The sequence below is a fragment of the Gigantopelta aegis genome, chromosome 11, assembly GCF_016097555.1.
Source record: "Gigantopelta aegis isolate Gae_Host chromosome 11, Gae_host_genome, whole genome shotgun sequence".
Classification (NCBI taxonomy): domain Eukaryota; kingdom Metazoa; phylum Mollusca; class Gastropoda; order Neomphalida; family Peltospiridae; genus Gigantopelta; species Gigantopelta aegis.
In genome coordinates this window covers 9,240,588-9,261,037 of record NC_054709.1, presented here as the reverse complement: position 1 = coordinate 9,261,037, position 20,450 = coordinate 9,240,588, and the positions used below count along the sequence as shown (strand labels likewise).

Sequence of the window (20,450 nt, the reverse complement as noted above, 5' to 3'; positions counted from 1 at the left end):
CAAAGGCCATGGTTTGTGCTGTCCTGCCTGTGCGAAGCGCAAATAAAAGATCCCTTGCTGCCTGTCGTAAAAGAGTAACCTATGTGGCAACAGCGGGTTTCCTCTAAAAAAAAAGTGTCACAATGACCATATGTTTGACGTCCAATAGCCGACGATAAGATAAAAAATCAATGTGCTCAAGTGGCGTCGTTAAATAAAACAAATTATTTATCCTGACCGACGCCATATAAACGTAAATAAAATGTGTTGAGTGCGTCGTTAAATAAAGCATTTCCTATTTATCCTGCAGAATGACAAATGTCGCTTCACCGAATCTGGAGTCGGAGCTACGTTAACGGGTTACGTGGTCGTCAACAGGGGTGACGAGGCTGCCTTGCAGGAGGCTGTCGCCAACGTCGGCCCCGTCGCCGTTGCCATGGACGCCACCCCCGACTTCGCCTTCTACAAGAGCGGGGTGTACGGGCCCAGCACGTGTAGTGGCACCGTGTTGAACCACGCCGTCTTGGTGGTTGGGTATGGCACGACGTCTGACGGACAAGACTACTGGATTGCTAAGAACAGGTACTAAATTGTCCCGCTGCAGGGCGCCGTTTTACGAATTTAAAGCACTAAGAACACCTTAAAGGGACATTCCTGTTTCTGGTCATCCTGGTGTTTCTAATACCACAAAATGCATTATTCATATTTTTAAAAACGCACGTGCGTCTGAGAAGTAATGATTATGGCGTCGCATTTTAAGCTGTATCCTAACGGGCTGTGAACGACGCGAGCGATTATTTTAGAAAGCATGGACTTCAATTGCCGTATTTGAACTGGATGCGTGCGACGCGACACATTTATCCGAAGCGCCGTACACGTGCGGTTAGGATACGGCGATTCAAATCAATGATTTCTAAATTATAATCGCTGGCATCGCTCGCGTCGTTCGCGGCCGGTTAGAATACAACTTTAGTCTTATTTCTAAAGGAGACATTCCTGAGTTTGCTGCAAGTTTAAAGATGTTATCGACTAACAGACTTTTTAACGACTGTAATTACGTATCAAATGTATTGTTCTGCATAAAATATTAGTATCTGTATATTAAACATGTTTCTGATCGTTCTAATATTTGTACTAGGTTAAATTTCTTTTTTTATTTCCTAAAATATTGTTTTTCTTACTTACGAAATTATTTGAAGACAAAATCCAGTTTGGGCTTCTTACAAACATTAAGACGACCAGAAACACATTGAATATACAGACACCGATATTCTAAACAAGAAAATATATTTAATATGTAAATTTAATCGTAGAAATATTTTATTAGTCGGAAACATCTTACAATGCAGCAAACTCGGGAATGTTCCTTTAAATGTACAAGATGACACGGGCGTAGCTAGGATTTATTTTTCATTATTTATTTTATTTTATTTTTTAATTTTTTTTGGGGGGTGGGGCAGATGATTTCTTGGAACATGTAACATGGACGGCGTAAGACACTAGTAGGAGGTCTGGGGGCATGCACCCACCCACCCCACCCAGGCAATTTTGAACTCTAAAATACCATTTTGTAGCCATTTCAGGGAGGTTACATACCTACTTAAAAACGTCAATATTAATAACAAGTATATTGTCATGTTCTTTTTTACCGGATGTTTTTTGGTTGTTGTTGGGAAAGGGGGGGGGGGGGGGGGGGTGGTGGTTGTTGTGTGGGTGGGGTTTTTTGGGGGGGGGTATTTGTTTTCGGGTAAGTGGGTGGGTGGGTGGGGGGCAACTCCCATTGGATAGCTACGACCCTGGATAAATAAGCACTCATGGTGATTTTAGCTCCAAGTTGGAATCGTAAAACGGTGTACTATTCAATTATTTGTTTAGATCGTTCTCTTTTTTAGGGGTTAATATTACATTTAATTCCTATTCAGTAGTTTTTCTTTACATACTTAGCGAATCCCTAATTTATTTTATATACAATTCTTAATCCAAAAGGAACATGCATGTTCAATTATTTCAAGTTAAAACCAAATCTCTTAAGTTTTTAATAAAAGTTCTTTCTTCTGTTAATACATAAAGTTGTTTGCATATCAGAAATAAAGATTGTCCCTTCCTTTCCTCCATTCAACACACCTTTAAAAACACATCTTAATTAAATCCATTACTTATTTATCAGCATTCTTCAATTAGCAGATACTGCGATTGCAATAGCAATTATTTAATTTTATTATTATTATTTCAGTTTTGGGAAAGACTGGGGAATGGAAGGCTATATTTACATGGCACATAACCAAGGCAACAGATGTGGAGTAGCCAGCCATGCCAGCTACCCAACAGTGTGATGTCCACAGATTCAAGGACGAAGTGGGGGAGGGGATGGGGGTAGTGGGGTCATACCAGGAGAGACTACTTGGCCCCTGATGCCAAACATGAATATTAATCCATATTTTAAACTTTTTAAGAATGAAAATCAAAAAGTGCAAATAAAATCCAATTAAAAAAAAATATATATAATATTAAATAAATGTAAATGTAATCCATGTAAAAATGCGAAGTGATTCGTTTGAAACCCAATATATCTGTTTGGTAGTAATGCTAATATGAATAAATGTTGTTATCCAGATTTGGGCATTTTTGTTTAATTAGTACAAAAGCCGGCCTACTAGCGAAAAATAGCCCAGTGGGTCGATCCTAGACTGACCGTGCATCAAACAACAACAACAAAAACACTTTCTTATAAAAGCCATATATTTCATAACTAATTTTTTTCTTTTTTGTATTCAATAAAAGAATATTAAATAAGGTTGGGGTTTTTTCCCACAATCGTCTTTTCAATGACGCTAATACAGAATATATTCCTAAAACAAGCCAGCATTATTTTGTTCTCTTCAAAACCATCTCGGCAAGACTGATGAGCGCCAACTGGGAATCTGACGGTTTAAGTAGTTTTAACAGTCGCACCGCTTCCTTTGCATGCTGGGTAGCCAAGAACCGCGTCTGTGCAACTCCATCACTCTGAAAAATATACAGATTCGATAAGATATTTTGTCGGTTTTTGGGGGTGTTTTGGTTTGGGTTTTTTGTTGTTGTTTTTTTTTGGGGGGGGGGGGGGGGGGGGTCAATGAAACCACTAGAGCACATTGATTTATTAATCATCAGCTATTGGGTGTGAAATATTTCGTAATTTTTTACATAGTCTCAGAAAGGAAACCTGCTACATTTTTTCCATTAGTAGCAAGGGGTTGTTTTTTGGTGTACCAGTCGTGGTGCACTGGCTAGAGCGAGAAATAGTCCAATGGGGATTGATCCCAGACCAACGGGTGCTTTATCACCGGGCTATGTTCCACCCTAAACTCGATGAGATGAAAGGAAAGTAAAGTTTGTTTCATTTAACAACACCACTAGAGCACACTGATTTTTTATCTTATCATCGGCTATTGGACGTCAAACATATGGCCATTCTGACACTGATTTTTTAGAGGAAACCCGCTGTTGCCACATAGGCTACTCTTTTATGATAGGCAGCAAGGGATCTTTTATTTGCGCTTCCCACAGGCAGGATAGCACAAACCATGGCCTTTGTTGAACCAGTTATTGATCATTGGTCGGTGCAAGTGGTTTACACCTACCCATTGAGTCTTGCGGAGCACTCACTCAGGGTTTGGAGTCGGTATCTGGATTAAAAATCCCATGCCTCGACTGGGTACCGAACCCAGTACCTACCAGCCTGGAGACCGATGGCTTAACCACTGCACCACCGAGGCCGGTCGATGAGATGATTTCATTGCATTCACACAGACAGACACATTTCACAGATGTTAGATAGATCAGTGATCGCCGTTTAAGAAGAGCTATCACTCTCACTCCCCACCACTCCCCTGAGGCTAAATTAAGCAGTCATTGTTATCTCCCCTTATCATATGAACTTATATGGTATCAATATGGTGATATCTTAAATGGCTCCCCAATGTCCCATATCTAAGTTAGGAAGGAAGTAAATGTTTTATTTAACGATGCACTCAACACATTTTATTTACGGTTATATGGTGTGGGACATAATATGGTTAAGGAAAACACAGATATTGAGAGAGGAAACCCACTGTCGCCACTTCATGGGCTACCATATCTAAGTGACATTCATTACAATTTAATATCATCCCATTGGTCAAGCCGTAACAAACATTTTGTCAGGGAACATCATATCTGATGTTACTTTATATTAGTACTTCCAACAATTCAAAATAAAACATTTTGTCAGGGAACATCATATCTGATGTTACTTTATATTAGTACTTCCAACAATTCAAAATAAAACATTTTGTCAGGGAACATCATATCTGATGTTACTTTATATTAGTACTTCCAACAATTCAAAATAAAACATTTTGTCAGGGAACATCATATCTGATGTTACTTTATATTAGTACTTCCAACATTTCAAAATAAAACATTTTGTCAGGGAACATCATATCTGATGTTATTTTATATTAGTACTTCCAACAATTCAAAATAAAACACGAACTTTTAGTGTTATTATTCAGGGCTAGCTCTGGCACTCGCCAAATTCACCAATTGCAAATTTTGAAAACAACTGGCGAATTTTATTTTAATATGGCGAAATTATCCTTGTGTAATAATTGATATTATTTTGGAAAATATTTCAGTTTCTACAACTTTTTAAGTTTTATAAATAATTTGGCGAAACGTTCTGCTCAACCAAGGTAGCTAGCCTTGTTATTAGTTTGTATAGTTTCAAATTTAATTACAAGTATTGTCTGTTATTTCTTTTTTACATTCATCTGTGTATGAAAAAAAAAAACCCAACAAATTTATATGTTAACAGCTTTGCCATAAAAGAAATAACAGACAATCGTTAATTACCTGAGTTTTGTGACATACCTGTGCTACATAGTACCTCGCTTTCTGCACGTCTCCATCGTAACTGAATCTCCGCATTATCATCACGTGTAGTTCAGGATACTACAAAAACAATCAAAACAAGACGGGCATGAGGGAAATGGTTATCATAGCTGACTATTCTAGAATCAAAACAAGACTGGCATCAGGGAAATGGTTAACATAGCTGACTATCTAGAATCAAAACAAGACGGGCATCAGGGAAATGGTTCACATAGCTGACTATCTAGAATCAAAACAAGACGGGCATCAGGGAATCAGTGTGTTAAAGATTTGAGCATTCTATTACCATGGGCCTTAAAACAACTAGAGTATACATGTTGCTCCTATGGGCCTGACACCAACTAAGAGTCCAGATACTGCTCCTATAGGTCTAACAACTAGTCCTGATGTTGCTCCTATGGGCCTAACAACTAGAGGATATATGCTGCACTGCATGTATGAGCCTAACAACTAGAATATAGAGGAAGCTCCTATGGGCCTTATAACTAGTGTCGATGTTGCTCCTATGGGCCTTATAACTAGTGTCGATGTTGCTCCTAAGGACCTAAAAAAAATTAGTGTAGATATTGCTCCTATGCTCCTAACAACTAGAATAAAGATATTGCTCCTATGCTCCTAACAACTAGAATAAAGATATTACTCCTATGGGCCTAACAACTAGAATAAAGATACTGCTCCTATGGGCCTAACAACTAGAATAAAGATACTGCTCCTATGGGCCTAACAACTAGAATAAAGATACTGCTCCTATGGGCCTAACAACTAGAATAAAGATATTGCTCCTATGGGCCTAACAACTAGAATAAAGATATTACTCCTATGGGCCTAACAACTAGATAAGATACTGCTCCTAAGGACCTAGAATAAAGATACTGCTCCTATGGGCCTAATCCTATGCGCCTAACAACTAGAATAAAGATATTGCTCCTATGGGCCTAACAACTAGAATAAAGATATTGCTCCTATGGGCCTAACAACTAGAATAAAGATATTGCTCCTATGGGCCTAACAACTAGAATAAAGATATTGCTCCTATGGGCCTAACAACTAGAATAAAGATATTGCTCCTATGGGCCTAACAACTAGAATAAAGATATTAACTAACAACTAGAATAAAGATATTACTCCTATGCGCCTAACAACTAGAATAAAGATATTACTCCTATGCTCCTAACAACTAGAATAAAGATATTACTCCTATGGGCCTAACAACTAGAATAAAGATATTACTCCTATGGGCCTAATAACTAGAATAAAGATATTACTCCTATGGGCCTAACAGGGGCGGGACGTAGCCCAGTAGTAAAGTGCTCGGTTGATGCCTGGTCGGTTCAAGATCGATCCCCGTCATTGGCCCCATTAGGCCATTTCTCGTTCAAGCCAGTGCACCACGACTGGTGTAACAAAGGCCGTGGTATGTACTATCCTGTCTGTGGGATGCTGCATATAACAGATCCCTTGCTGCTAATCGAAAAGAGTAGCCCATGAAGTAGCAACAGCAGGTTTTCTCTCTCTATATTTATATCTGTATGGTCATTAACCATGTCTGATGCCATATAACCATAAATAAAAATGTGTTGAGTGCGTCGTTAAATAAACCATTTCCTATTTCCTATTGGCCTAACAACAACTAGTACAAATGAGAGTAAGAAAGTTAAAAGTTTATTTTGTTTAACAACACCATCACTAGAGTACATAGTTTTATTGGCTATTGGGATGTCAAACATTTGGTAATTTTGAGGAAACCTGCTTCAATTTTCCATTAGAAGCAAGGGATCTTTTATATGCACTTTCCCACAGACAACAAAACACATACCATGGCCGTTGACCAGTTGTGGTGCACTGTTTGGAACAAGTTAAAAACCCAATCAGTTGAATGGATTCCCCAAGGCGGTTCAATTCAGAGCATAACAACAACTGCATTCTAGATGTACTGAGCAGTACAAACTAACCGTCTGTGCGGCGAAGAGGACTGGAGCGGTGGCCAGACCCAGCTTGAGATCTGCAGAGGTCGGCTTCCCCATCACAGCATCGCTCGACGTGAAGTCCAGCAGGTCGTCCATCAGCTGAGATGAGAAAGAAAAACAAGGTTTAAAGGTCAAGTTGAAACAACATGGTTAAAATGTTCTCTCTTTTTATTTTTTAGGGGGAGAGAGAGAGATTTAAAATTCTTCTGGAATCGTAAAAAATTATGTAATCTAGATATTTTGGAATTTCAACTCACAATCTTACACTTCCGACCCAAAATTTGGTATTCATAGAAGTCTGCATACACTTTGTTAACAACCAAATTACATTACTTTTTAAAGGCATTTTACATGACATATTTCAGGGTTGTTGTTTTTTAAACTGATTTCCAATCCCCGCCCCATGATCATCAACGTAATATAATATTACAAAGCATTATAAAATAGGCCACTCTTTCTTTTAATGTTTTAATAGAAAGAAAAAAAAAAAAAAAAAAAAAAAAAATTGCTTTACATAAACAATAAAAATTTCATTTTTTTTTTTTTTTAAAGTTGTATTTTATCAACAATTTTTTTTTATAACACTGTGAATGGTGATGAAATTGGTTAAAATGATAAGGCACAATCTGCATTATTAAAATATTCTACACAAATGTTGTAAGCTATCTATAAACGAACCTGGAAGGCTATGCCAATGTTTCTTCCATACTGGTAGGCAATTTCCACCACCTCTTCAGAGCACTTGCCTAGGACTGCAGTCTAAAAAAAAAAAAAAAATTGTGAATTACATGTTTAACGGAATGAAAGAAAGAAATGTTTTATTTAACGACGCACTCAACACATTTTATTTACGGTTATATGGCGTCAGACATATGGTTAAGGACCACACAGATTTTGAGAGGAAACCCGCTGTTGCCACTACATGGGCTACTCTTCCGATTAGCAGCAAGGGATCTTTTATTTGCGCTTCCCACAGGCAGGATAGCACAAACCATGGCCTTTGATGAACCAGTTATGGATCACTGGTCGGTGCAATTGGTTTACACCTACCCATTGAGCCTTGCGGAGCACTCACTCAGGGTTTGGAGTCGGTATCTGGATTAAAAATCCCATGCCTCGACTGGGATCCGAACCCAGTACCTATTAACGGAATGAAGTTTTGTTTTGTTTAACAACATCACTAGAGCACATTGATTTATGAATCATCAGCTATTGGATGTGAAACATTCGGTAATTCTGACAGTCTCAGAGAAGAAACCTGCTACATTTGCAAGGGATCTTTTATATGCACCATTTCACAGACAAGATAGCACATACCACAGCCTTTGATATACCAATGACTGGCAGTCGTGGTGCACTGGCTGGAACAAGAAATAGCCCAATGGGCCCAATGAAGGACATCAATTCTAGATCAACCGTGCAACAAGCGAGCGATTGACCACTGGGCTATATCCCTCTCCTCTAATTTTCTAATTAGCTTCTTGGCAAATTAGTCAAGAAATATTTTTGCCAAATTCCAAGTTAATTCGCATTTGGCTATAGACCGCTTAAACCATGTTTACATGTCGTGAAATCACATTTCTTCTTGGTGGTCTAATTTTCATGTAATTTGTGGACTAAAGTACTAATCAAAATTATACCCAGGTGATTTTCCAGTCTTATATATTAGTTATGAAAATCCCTGGAATAAAAATCATAAAGATGTGTCAGTATTATCATGGCCTGTTATGGTATTCAAACAACCGGTAGAAAAAATGACAATAAATGACCTGTTACTGCCGAACATATGTAATTTGGAACAGACTATAACACTCAGGTTTATATTGATTACTTGACAGGTGAAATCACAAGTATTAAGCTAAGCAGAGAGGTGGTCTCAGGTGTGTTCAATATCAAACTTGGTGTTATAGTCCATTTCATATTACATATGTTTTGCAGTAAAATTGTAAATAAATCTCATATTTCTATCTATAACAGGTCATTTATTGTCATTTTAGGTATCGGTTGTTTGAATACCATAACAGGTCATGATAATACTGACACATTTTTATGGTTTTTATTCCAGAGATTTTCATAACTAATATATAAGACTGGAAAATCACCTGGGTATAATTTTGATTAGTACTTTAGTACAATCATTTAAGAATAGAACACACACACATACACCGACCCTAATTTGGCTGCATGTGCTCTCTTACATTTGCCAAGAGGGTGTTCCCCTCTCACACACATCCAAACCCCTTTCCAGTCCTTGGACGAAGGAGCTGATGTAACAGCCCAAAATATACTAGCCTATTTTATACCTCTAACCGTAACCCTCAACCTGTATACAATATATATATATATATAAATAAATAAATAAATAAATAAATAATAAACGCTTTAAAGAAAAGCAACCATTGTTTTCATAAAAGAGAGGTATAGTCTGGGCTAGCCTGTTTTATACCCCGGGGTATATTCTGGACTAGTCCAGTTTATACTCCGGGTATAGTCTGGCGAGTGGTATATTTTGCGCTATTACACCGGCATAAGTTGACAATGACAAGTGTGTGCTACAACAGCTTGCTCTGAATGTGCATGTTAAAACATATGACCTAACCTGACCTGACACATACATGTATTATATTATACAATACAAATTTATGATACCATCTTTTTGATCCGTGAGAAGCCCACAAAATGTGCTTTTTGGTAAAATCATGAAAATTGGAAGTTCGAGAAAATAAGATCTGTGTGTCACTCACAGCTTTACAGCTGTTGGCGAGAAGACTGGCGGTTTTCTTAAAGGTTTTCTTCAGGTAGTGAGCAAACCGCTCATCCTCATCTTCCTTGGAACCAAGCTGCATGAACTCACCTGAAAGATACACACAATCAGCATTCACTATACCATGTACAGGGATTTATTCAGGCATTCTGAAAGTGGCACTGAAAATTTCCAATTTCTGTACTAAAAATTCCCGATATATTTAGAGAATAACTAACGAGCTACGAGGAATTATGAATTATCTGTCCCGAGTGAATGAATGTTGTAAACCCGAGCCTTTGGCGAGGGTTTTACAACATTCATTCACGAGGGACAGATAATTCACAATTTCTCGTAGCGAGTTGGTTATTCTCTTTATTACCCATTGTCAATTTTAACTGATTTTTAATGTAAAAATTCCTCTGCAGTCTACAACAAATCCATCAGCCATTACGTCATATAAACTTACGCGCATTACATGACATAATGTAAGTGACGTCATATCATAACGCCGTTCCTTCCACAGCCAAATGCTTACAGTACAAAATATTACAACTGTATTTGCATTTGAAAATAATTATTTTTATATATTACTAAAGCCGCTGCTTATGAAAATATACCATTTCATGTTTACGAAACAAATGAGTCCATTTGTTTTTGTAAATCTTTGTAGATCGTATAACGTATGTGCAATCTGACTCATGAATGAAAACATATGAATGAAAGTGAAGTTCCGGCCATGGCAAGCAACCAACCAAATGTCGTGAATTTTTAAGCCAGCCAATCAGAGGCTGCAGAAGCAATCTGCACACTGTGCAGAGATCCAAAAAATATTACCCCGTATATTTGAGCCCATATGAGTAATAAATATATATATATTTAATTATATATGTTCTAATACATTAATTTAATTGATGTACTGCATCATTCAGTGACCTGAAAAATTATCCCAAAATATGATTTACTTGCACTAATTTCCCCAATCCCATCGGACATGGGACCATGACAATTAATCCTGGATAAATCCCTGATGTAAGTACAGTAAAACCTGTCTTAAGCGGTCACACAAGGGAGTAGATAAAAGTGGCCGCTTAAAGGGACATACTCTAGTTTCAAACCGTGAAAATTAACGCTAAGTTTAGTTAATCTACAAACCTGTAACACATTTGGATAAGGTTACAATTCAACGAAACATGAGTCTGTGACTTTGAAATGGTGAAATACCCTTTAAAAATAGACTAAAACTTGACTCCATAACTGTTACTTCTCAGAAGCACGTGCGTTTTTAAAAATATAAGAAATGCCTTTTGTGACATTAAAATCACCAGGATGACCAAAACCACTCCAAATGTACGAAAATGGATAATCTAAACAATAAAATCTAAGTAAAGTTTGATTTCAGCTATCAAAAACGGCTCTAATAGTCAAAACTATGTCATAGTGTTTAAAAACTAGGGTATGTCCCTTTAAGACAGGTGGCCACTGAGTACAGGTTGCTAGATATATAGTCTTTAAAACATTTGTTGTTGTTTCTTGTTTTACCGTCTGTACTGCTAATCAACGGATGTGTGCTTCACAGTTGACTATAAATCAACTTTTCACATGTCTCCTTTTCAGAAATAATGCAAATGGAATGTATTAAATTAAACATTCTCAACAAGTTTGTTTTCTTTTTCCATTTATTTATTTAATTCCTACTTCACGTGATGTATTGTCACAGTAAGTCAACCTACAAATGTCAAGGGTCGCCTGCCCAGAGGCAATTAGAACATTCCAGAATTGATACACAGGAGAGATGTTGGGACTGAATGGGTACTAGTATTCCTGAAGGTGTGAAGATCGGTTATTTGCTGCACCTTATTGCTGTTGTTAAAATAACCCTTTTTATATAATAGTAAAACCTTTACTGTGGCCGCCTAATACAGCTATTTTAGCGATTTGGGATCTGATTTAGGTGGCCGGTGGCCGTGGTAGACAAGTGACCGCTTATTACAGGTACATTTACATTATAAATTGTTTGGGATGGAAAAAAGTAAGCCGCTTAAGGCAGGTGATCACCGAGTACAGGTGGCCGCTAGGACAGGTTCGACTGTACCTACAAAACATATACAGTAAAACCCCTCTAAACCGGACCCATTTGGTAAGTTTAAGTCTTAGAGAGGAAACCTGCAACATTTTTCATTAGGAGCAAGGGATCTTTCTTATACGCACTATCCCAGACTAGATAGCACATATGACGGCTTTTAAATTACCTTGCGTGGAGTAAGAAATAGCCCAATGGGTCCATTCGTCATTTACTATACCATGTAAATAAATACAAAATATATCCAGTGAAATCCCTCTAAAGTGGACACTCTGTATACCAGAATTCTCTCAAATCAGACATTTATCACTGACAGTTTTTAAATATCAGTAAAAAAAAATAACCTCTCTCAAGTGGATACGACTTAAAAGTGGATTTTTCACTTGGTCCCATGTCTGTCCAGATTGGAGGGCTTTCACTGTATATCTAATTTTACTGGAAGATTTGGTACATATAAACCAATTTTCATTTCATTTCATTTCAACTTATTTTCATGCTTATATCCAATTAAGGTTCAAGCACGCTGTCTTGGGCACACACCTCAGCTATCTGGGCTGTCTGTCCAAGACAGTGGGTTAGTTGTTAGTTGGTTAGTGGTTAGTGAGAGAGATGAGGGTGTAGTGGCCTTACACCTACCCACTGATCCCTTAAGAACTCAATTTGGGTGGTAGCCGGTACCGGGCTGTGAACCCTGTACCTACTAGCATGTAGTCTGATGGCTTAACCACTGCGCCATCGAGTCCGGTTATAAACCAATAGCATTATTGGTATACTTCACACAAAATGATGTCATGTATTTTAAAGAGTTTGCATTGTTAAATTTTGTAATACAAAATAAGTAGCAATGGATCCAAGGAAACATCAAAATGGACTACAACAGATTTAAATAGACAAAATGGGGACTGAAATGGTGGTTAAAAGATGATAATGGAGTTTTTAATATCAAAATACTGGATTTAAATCTCATCTTGAACACGATGAATTCTACGTTTCGGTCAGCTTAATTTTCACAAAGAACTGAAATTACATATACAGCAAAACCTGTTTAAACCAGATCACCCACGGGACATAATATTTATACGGTTTAGATAGGATCTAGTGTTCAGAGGGTTGAGTTTTAGAATACAGAGTTATTTCCCTTGACATTAATTGGCATCAAATGATAGAAAGAAAGAAAGGTTTTATTTAACGACGCACTCAACACATTTTATTTACGGTTATATGGCATCAGACATATGGTTAAGGACCACACAGATTTTGAGAGGAAACCCGCTGTCGCCACTACATGGGCTACTCTTCCGATTAGCAGCAAGGGATCTTTTATTTGAGCTTCCCACAGGCAGGATAGCACAAACCATGGCCTTTGTTGAACCAGTTATGGATCACTGGTCGGTGCAAGTGGTTTACACCTACCCATTGAGCCTTACAGAGAACTCACTCAGGGTTTGGAGTCGGTATCTGGATTAAAAATCCCATACCTACCAGCCTGTAGACTGATGGCCTAACCACGACGCCACCGAGGCCGGTGGCATCAAATGAAGTCAAGTGTGTATATTTTACTCTAAATTTAGTTGTTTCTTGCATTTTATTCTCATCGTGACAGTATTTCATTATCAAAGTGTACTGAACAAAAATTAAACCCTAATGTGTTAGTATCTGTGATTTGTCCGAAGCTGAAAAGAGTTGACAATACAACTGAAAACAGTTGAGCATTATTTACCCTTACACTACACCGGTTTCTTCAGGTTAATTTATTAATGATTTTACATTTCAGAGCAAAAAATCAATCCGGTTTCCTAAAATGACAGGTTCTGGTTTTATCAGGTTTTTAATAAATGGTTTAAGAGAAAATTCGGGACCATGAAATTTGGCCGGTTTAGACAGGTTCCTGTGTAGTACATGAATACTGTAAAATATTTGTTCACCTAATTTTGTCATGAATGCAACATCTTACTTTTATGGTGTAAACAAGCAAATATAACTAATAAAAAATATTTTACCTCGCACCAGATCATCAATAACCTGTGATAAAATTGAGACGACTTCCGTGTTTCGGAGTCGAGCCAGAATGATGGAGCTGACAGATAGGATGTAATCACCCACCAAGATTGCCTGGAGATAAATGATACACACAGAGCCAAAATAATGGAAGGAAGGAATTTTTTTATTTAATGATGCACTCAACACATTTTATTTACAGTTATATGGCATCAGACATATGGTAAAGGACAACATAAATATTGAGAAAGGAAACCCGCTGTCGTCACTTCATGGGCTACTCTTTTCGATTAGCAGCAAGGGATCTTTTATATGCACCATCTCACAGACAGGGTAGTACATACCACGGCATTTGATATGCCAGTCGTGGTGCACTGGGTGGAACGAGAAATAGCCCAATGGGCCCACTGATGGAGATCGATTCCAGACCGACCGCGCATCGAGCGAGCGACTTACCACTGGGCTACGTCCTGCCCCTAATTCTGACAGTGTTCAAAGGAAACATGTAAAACAATTTTTATTATCTATATTAACTTCTTCGACGCCATATAACCGTAAATAAGTGTGTTGACTGCATCTATAATTATTAGATAGTTTGTTTTGTTTAACAACACCACTATAGCACACTGATTTGTTAATCATCGGCTACTGGATGGTCAAACATATGATAATTGCAACATTTAGTTAGAGAGGAAACTCGCTACATTTTTCCATTAGTAGCAAGGAATCTTTTATATGCACCATTCGAAACAGGATAACACATACCATAGCCTTTGATATACCAGTCATGGTGCACTGGTGGAATGACAAATAGCCAAATGGGCCCATTGACGAGGATTGATCACGAACTGACCGTGCATCAAGCGAGCGCTTTACTACTAGGCTACGTTCTGCCCCGAGGGCATCGACAGATACATTGATCCACATATATATATATATATAGAAACATGTCGTTTATACTTACTTTTCTTTGGCCCCATATGCAGTTAATGCTGGGTTTGTTTCTTCTGGTGTCGGAGGCGTCAATGACATCGTCGTGAACTAGACTGGCTGTGTGAATTATCTCGGCAATCATCGCCACACGCTTCTGGGAGTACAGCAAACTGAAGACAAACACAAAGGAAACACCAGTGTATAATCCAGCATCAGGGAAAATGGACAGGAATATTTAAAAACGGCTACAGCACATTCAGACGCATGTGCAGAGAGGAAAGGGCTTGGGTGTCAAAACTTACCCCTGCTCCAAGGAAATTTTGTTTTCTTAATGTAATTTCTGCTGGAGCATAACCCCCTCTAAAAATTTAACGATCAATTTAAACCCCTTCCACTACCATCCCCCCACCCCCACTCCCCAGCACAATTTCCTACACATGCTAAACAGTTGGTAAGTGTGACACAGTCTTCAGAGTAAACCCACCACATTTCCCTATCAGCAGCAAGGGAACGTTTATATGCACTATTATATTATAGCCTACGACGGTTTTATGATATCTTGTGTTAAGATAGCTTCTCAAATCTGTAGTCAGATCTCCCATACTTACACCTCACTGAGTTGTTCGTGCATGTTGCATGCTCTGGCCACCAGCATAATGACCATGGGTCGAAATCCTTTTCCTTTGCCATCGAAGTAATAAGATGCAATCTGGCTGAGAGAATCATAGCTTGTGGTAATTTCCTTAAAACAAATCAGGGATACAAATTAGAGATGGGCAGTATACAGTATATACCGTTCGGTATCAGTATCGGTATCATGTCAATACTGAATTTAAGTATCAAGCAAATTTCAAAATACTGAAATGTCGGTAAATTTAAAATTTATGTTATCTGCCATTTAGTAAAGCACTAACAAGATTTCTGACAAACACAAAATAGTTGAAAAGAAGAGAGATATGGGCCTTGTGTATGGAATTTAATTTTATTTAGATGAAATTAGCAGGTGAGACTAAACTAAATGGCCATTTAAAGGAGAGTATACCGAAAATACAGCTTGATATCGGTATTGGTATCTGTCTTGTATCAATACCAAATACTGTACCGATACTGAGGTAAATCCCCCCCCCCCCCCCCAATACACTGATACCGAACCTAAAATTTCAATACCATCCAGCTCTAGTATAAACAGAATACTGTCACAACCGAATCAAGAACATAATCATTTCTATTGTCATTAATTAGGGCTCTTCCACAACTGATCAAATTGTGGGATACAGAAGCCGATTTTTTAAAATCACACAATGTTGATTCGAGTAACTTGCAATTACTTATCACTAACATATCTAAAAATAGCAGTGCAATTGCTGTCATTTAAGATATAAATTGCCATCGATAAAAAACATCACCGATGGCACTATTATGCTGTTAGTAAAGTTCCTCAACAATGGCAAAATGTATACACCTGGTGTACATTATCTGCCAATAGTTAATACTTGCATATTTGAAATATGTCTACATACAGCAAAATAACCTTTCAATCATGTATATTTGCTGCAAACATTACTTTAAAAAACAATTGCCAAAGGCAGGTTCAAAATTGTCGTTGGTGGGCTGTTTCATCCATGGCAATTCTTTCAAAAATTTACGTGGGAGAAATTTTTTTAAGTTCGAGCCCTGCACAAATCTAAACAAAAAAAAAGGAGAGCAAATTATGACAATTGCAGGGTCAGCTCTTAGTGCTCAGAAAATTTTGCCAAATTATCTTAACCATACAAAACCTATAGCTATTTTACAACAAAATATAAATTATTGTACATAAGTGTTTTCACCAAATTAAAAGCATACTGTCACAGATTTAAGGACCTTATTGCTCTAAAAATGGATAATAAATAAAAATTACATTAATTGTTGGAAACCAAATATATCTATCGCATCACCTTAACTGAACCATGATGGAATGAAATCCATGTAAAACCCTCTCAGCAATTTTAGTTTTTGAATTATGGACCATTGCCATAATTCAATTATTTTTACAAAATATCATTAATAAATGGAATATGGTGGTTATGAAGATGGTTGAATAAAGTACATTTAGGGACAAATTGAATTATTTTTGTTCAGGTAATACTTTGTTAGGCTATTAAATAGGTCAGTGGTCTGTGACAATATGCCTTTAAAATAAACATTTGGCGAGCGGGAGAACAAGCCCTGATTTATAACCATGATATTGGACCTCTAATGAAATTGAACAAAAGTAAACCTTTTTAATCTCCCTGCTTAGAGACTGTAGCTCAAGTTCAACAAGTTTGTATGGATCCAAGTTCTTTTCGTCTGACTTGGTCACGTGCGATGACAGGCTTCTGATTAGATGGTGACATTGAAAAAGTAATCTGACTGGCTGGTGACATGGTTGGTGCAATCTGATTGGTTCATGATAATGAAACACTAGTCCCACAATAAGAGGATGGTTACTTATGGCATGTATCTGCTTTGACCGATGAAAATGTCTTTGGAAATGGACAAATGTCCCGTTACTGCTGTAGTTGTTAAATTGACAAGATGAATGTTGACCCCTGACCTACAAAAGAAAAAGTTGATCGTCATCGTAAGAAAACAAATGTTTGTTCAGAACATTTTAAATTACAGCTGTAGTCAGTGTAGGTGTCTGATGAGCATTTAATAACATCTGGTTACCCCCTTCCCCAAAATTCTAAATATCAAGGCCTTGTTAACAGTTTTCAATTATTCTGTTCTATATACAAAGCAGCCTTGTTAATGATGGCTTGCTATCTATACAGCAGTTATATTTTTTAGTGAAAAGACCGACCAAAAGCCACTGCCGTGACCTTAGTCCACACACATGCACATCTTATATTGATATAAAGATAGCCCGAGTACTCTGACTGTAAGAGAGCTAGACGGACATTTGGAAATAAATATGTTCTCATTACAGTCAGAGACCAAGCTATGTAATTTTTAAGCAATCACCGACCACCAAAAAGTAGTCAAAGATTTCCGCTGTAATACCACAACAATACTATGTTTGACGTCAAATACATTTACATCGACCATTTTTGAGTTCCTTGATTAAAAAAATTTCAGATATTAATCATTGATACACACATTACAGAAAGAAACCCGACAGCACCCACATTCAGCTAAGCTTCGGCAAACTCCGGACAGCAGAATTCTAAGTTCGCCAACCTATATCATGACGTTGCGTCACATGATCGCCCACTCAGCCATTTCGTCTTCCAGGGACCGTCTCAAACAATAATACGACAACTGCCCGACAATCATAAAAAAACACAGAAGAAGTTTGTTGTGTGTAACGACTCCACTAGAGAACATTGATTCATTAACCATCAGTTATTGGATGTCAAATATTTGGTAATTTTATCATAGTGTTAGAGACGAAACCTGCTACATTTTATCATCAGTAGCAAGTGATTTTTTATAGGCCTATGCACCATCCCACAGACAGGATAGCACAGCCTTTGATATGCCAGAGTGATACACATGCCAAGCAGGCATACGACTTAGTAGATAAAATACTTTTTTCACCTTGAGAAAACGTGAATGTAATATTGTTTTCTCTCTCTCTCCCTCCTCTCTCTCTCTCTCTCTCTCTCTCTCTCTCTCTCTCTCTCTCTCTCTCTGTGTGTGTGTACCACTCTCTGTTGCTTTCATGATTGTCCACAGCCCAGTGGTAAAGCGCTCACTTGATGCGTGGTCGGTCTGGGATCGATCTCCGTCGGTGGGTCCATTGCGCTATTTCTCGCTTCACCCAGTGTTCCACAACTGGTATATTAAAGGCCGTGGTATGTGCTATCTTGTCTGTGGGATGGTGCATATAAAAGATCACTTGCTACTAATGATAAAATGTAGTGGGTTTCATCTCTAACACTATGATAAAATTACCAAATATTTGACATCCAATAGCTGATGATTAATGAATCAATGTGCTCTAGTGGTGTCGTTATACAAAACAAACTTCTTTTTTGGGGTGATTGTCGGGCACTTGTCATATTAGTGTATGAGACGGCCCCTGGAAGACAGAATGGCTGAGTGGGTGATCATGTGATGCAACGTCACGATATAGGTCGGCGAACTTAGAATTCTGCTGTCCGGAGTTTGCCGAAGCTTAGCTGAATGTGGGTGCTGTCGGGTTTCTTTCTGTAGTGTGTGTATTAGCGATTAATATCTGAAATGTTTTTAACCAAGGAACTCGAAAATGGTCAATGTAAATGTATTTGATGTCAAACATAGGATTGTTGTGGTATTACAGCGGAAATCTTTGACTACTTTTTGGTGATTGGCGATTGCCAAAAAATTACATAGCTTGGTCTCTGACTGTAATGACAGCGTATTTATGTCCAAATGTCTGTCTAGCTCTCTTACAGTCAGACGACTCAGAGTACTCGGGCTAATATAAAGATAGAACTTCGCCAGAACAGTATATTTTGAAATGGGGGAGGAGACAGGAGGTGGATGTCTTACCAAATAAACAAATATTTTTAATGAGTTGGGTGGTTTAACGGTAATCTACAAAACATATGTATCAATGAGAAAGCGTGTTGTGAAATAAAATCGGGAGTTGTAGGATATATTACGGCAACATATCACCACGGAAACTAAGTAGGCAACCTCAAAAACGTCAACAAAAGTGTTTCAAACTGATCGGCGAGTACTAATCGTAAAAGAAAAACGACATAAAATACAACAGCTACATACATTAAACACAACGTAAAATAAACAGAAAAATTTAACTCTAATAAATTTCGTTATTTCTAAAATAAACGTGCTTTGTCAAGGTCGGATGTTGCAAACTGCAAAGGTTAACCCGGCGACTTCACCGATATCGTTGAGACTATTCTAATTACCTGGGTTTGACAACACCCGAAGTTGTTTTGGTGTGGAGAGTTGGTATTGACGCGGACAACCCTCCTTTGTGTCACTAAATTACGTTTTGGTACACCGTGACAACAATAGGTTGCAGTCCAATGCAGTCTGCTACGAACTGCGGCAGCGGCGGCCATAACCACACCGGACCGGACTGGACCGAAAACCAGGACCAGGACCAATATGCGAAATGAAAAGCGGACTGTGCATATGGCGGGGAAATTAATTTTATGAATTTTTTTTTTTTAATGTGTTTTGTTTAACGACACCACTAGAGCACATTGATTTATCAATCATCTGCTATTTGATGTCAAACATTGGTAATTCTGACACGTAGTCATCAGAGGAAACCCGCATTTCCACAGACAGGATAGCACAAACCACAGCCTTTGATATACCAGTCGTGGAGTAAATAGTATGATGTCGTCAAATACTAATTACACGACTGTGACGAATTTGCTATACATATATACAATATTGCCATTCAAGGTAAATAAAATTAAGTTTATTAAGCAACGAAACCCCAATACAAATAATTTCACCTCTGTCATCCATGGGGCTCGTCATAAATCAAAAACGATTGTACTAACTTAAGTAAGTTTTTAAACACGGCTCAAATAGTGAAACAAAATAATATATATATACTTAGTTCGACAAGAATAATTGTCATTCAGTGGCGTAGGAAGGTGCCGGGGGGGGGGGGGGGCATACTTTTATATTTACACACTTTTACACTATTATGAAGCATGATCTATAGCTACTTTCAATTCATACTTTATTTACAATTGATATTAAATTTTCTGATAGTAAAAATAAATCTAATCTAGCTTGTTTAACAGGATTTTTAAAAATCAAATTTGGTCCATGTATATTGTTAAACATCTGGATAAAGTTCACGAAATGGATCTATGAAACAAAATTTCTTAAAGTGTTC

The 20,450-nt window shown here is 37.7% G+C and overlaps 2 protein-coding genes across 2 annotated transcripts; one reads left to right on the top strand and one right to left on the bottom strand.

Annotated features, from left to right (window-relative positions):
* The first annotated feature begins 273 nt into the window (after positions 1-273).
* LOC121385609 (procathepsin L-like) lies at positions 274-2,328 on the top strand. The gene is made up of 2 exons (XM_041516354.1): positions 274-561; positions 2,213-2,328. Exons 1-2 carry the CDS (start codon positions 416-418, stop codon positions 2,310-2,312), a joined length of 246 nt encoding a protein of 81 aa, XP_041372288.1. The 5' UTR covers positions 274-415; the 3' UTR covers positions 2,313-2,328.
* A 372-nt stretch (positions 2,329-2,700) lies between these two features.
* Positions 2,701-19,677, bottom strand: LOC121385581 (all trans-polyprenyl-diphosphate synthase PDSS1-like). Its single transcript, XM_041516318.1, has 10 exons — positions 19,498-19,677; positions 16,875-17,192; positions 15,223-15,356; positions 14,646-14,784; positions 13,684-13,795; positions 9,602-9,711; positions 7,536-7,616; positions 6,843-6,956; positions 4,870-4,950; positions 2,701-2,985 (listed from the first exon to the last, which is right to left on the bottom strand). Exons 1-10 carry the CDS (start codon positions 19,651-19,653, stop codon positions 2,845-2,847), a joined length of 1,386 nt encoding a protein of 461 aa, XP_041372252.1. The 5' UTR covers positions 19,654-19,677; the 3' UTR covers positions 2,701-2,844.
* Positions 19,678-20,450: the final 773 nt, after the last annotated feature.

Excerpts from the sequence above, each read along its gene's own strand:
- LOC121385609 (XM_041516354.1), top strand. The coding sequence starts at position 416 with ATGGACGCCACCCCCGACTTCGCCTTCTACAAGAGCGGGGTGTACGGG. Across the intron at positions 562-2,212 it reads TACTGGATTGCTAAGAACAG|TTTTGGGAAAGACTGGGGAA; the intron begins GTACTAAATTGT and ends TTATTATTTCAG.
- LOC121385581 (XM_041516318.1), bottom strand. The coding sequence starts at position 19,653 with ATGGCCGCCGCTGCCGCAGTTCGTAGCAGACTGCATTGGACTGCAACC. Across the intron at positions 7,617-9,601 it reads TCGCCAACAGCTGTAAAGCT|ACTGCAGTCCTAGGCAAGTG; the intron begins GTGAGTGACACA and ends TTTTTTTTTTAG. Across the intron at positions 2,986-4,869 it reads CGAGGTACTATGTAGCACAG|AGTGATGGAGTTGCACAGAC; the intron begins GTATGTCACAAA and ends TATATTTTTCAG.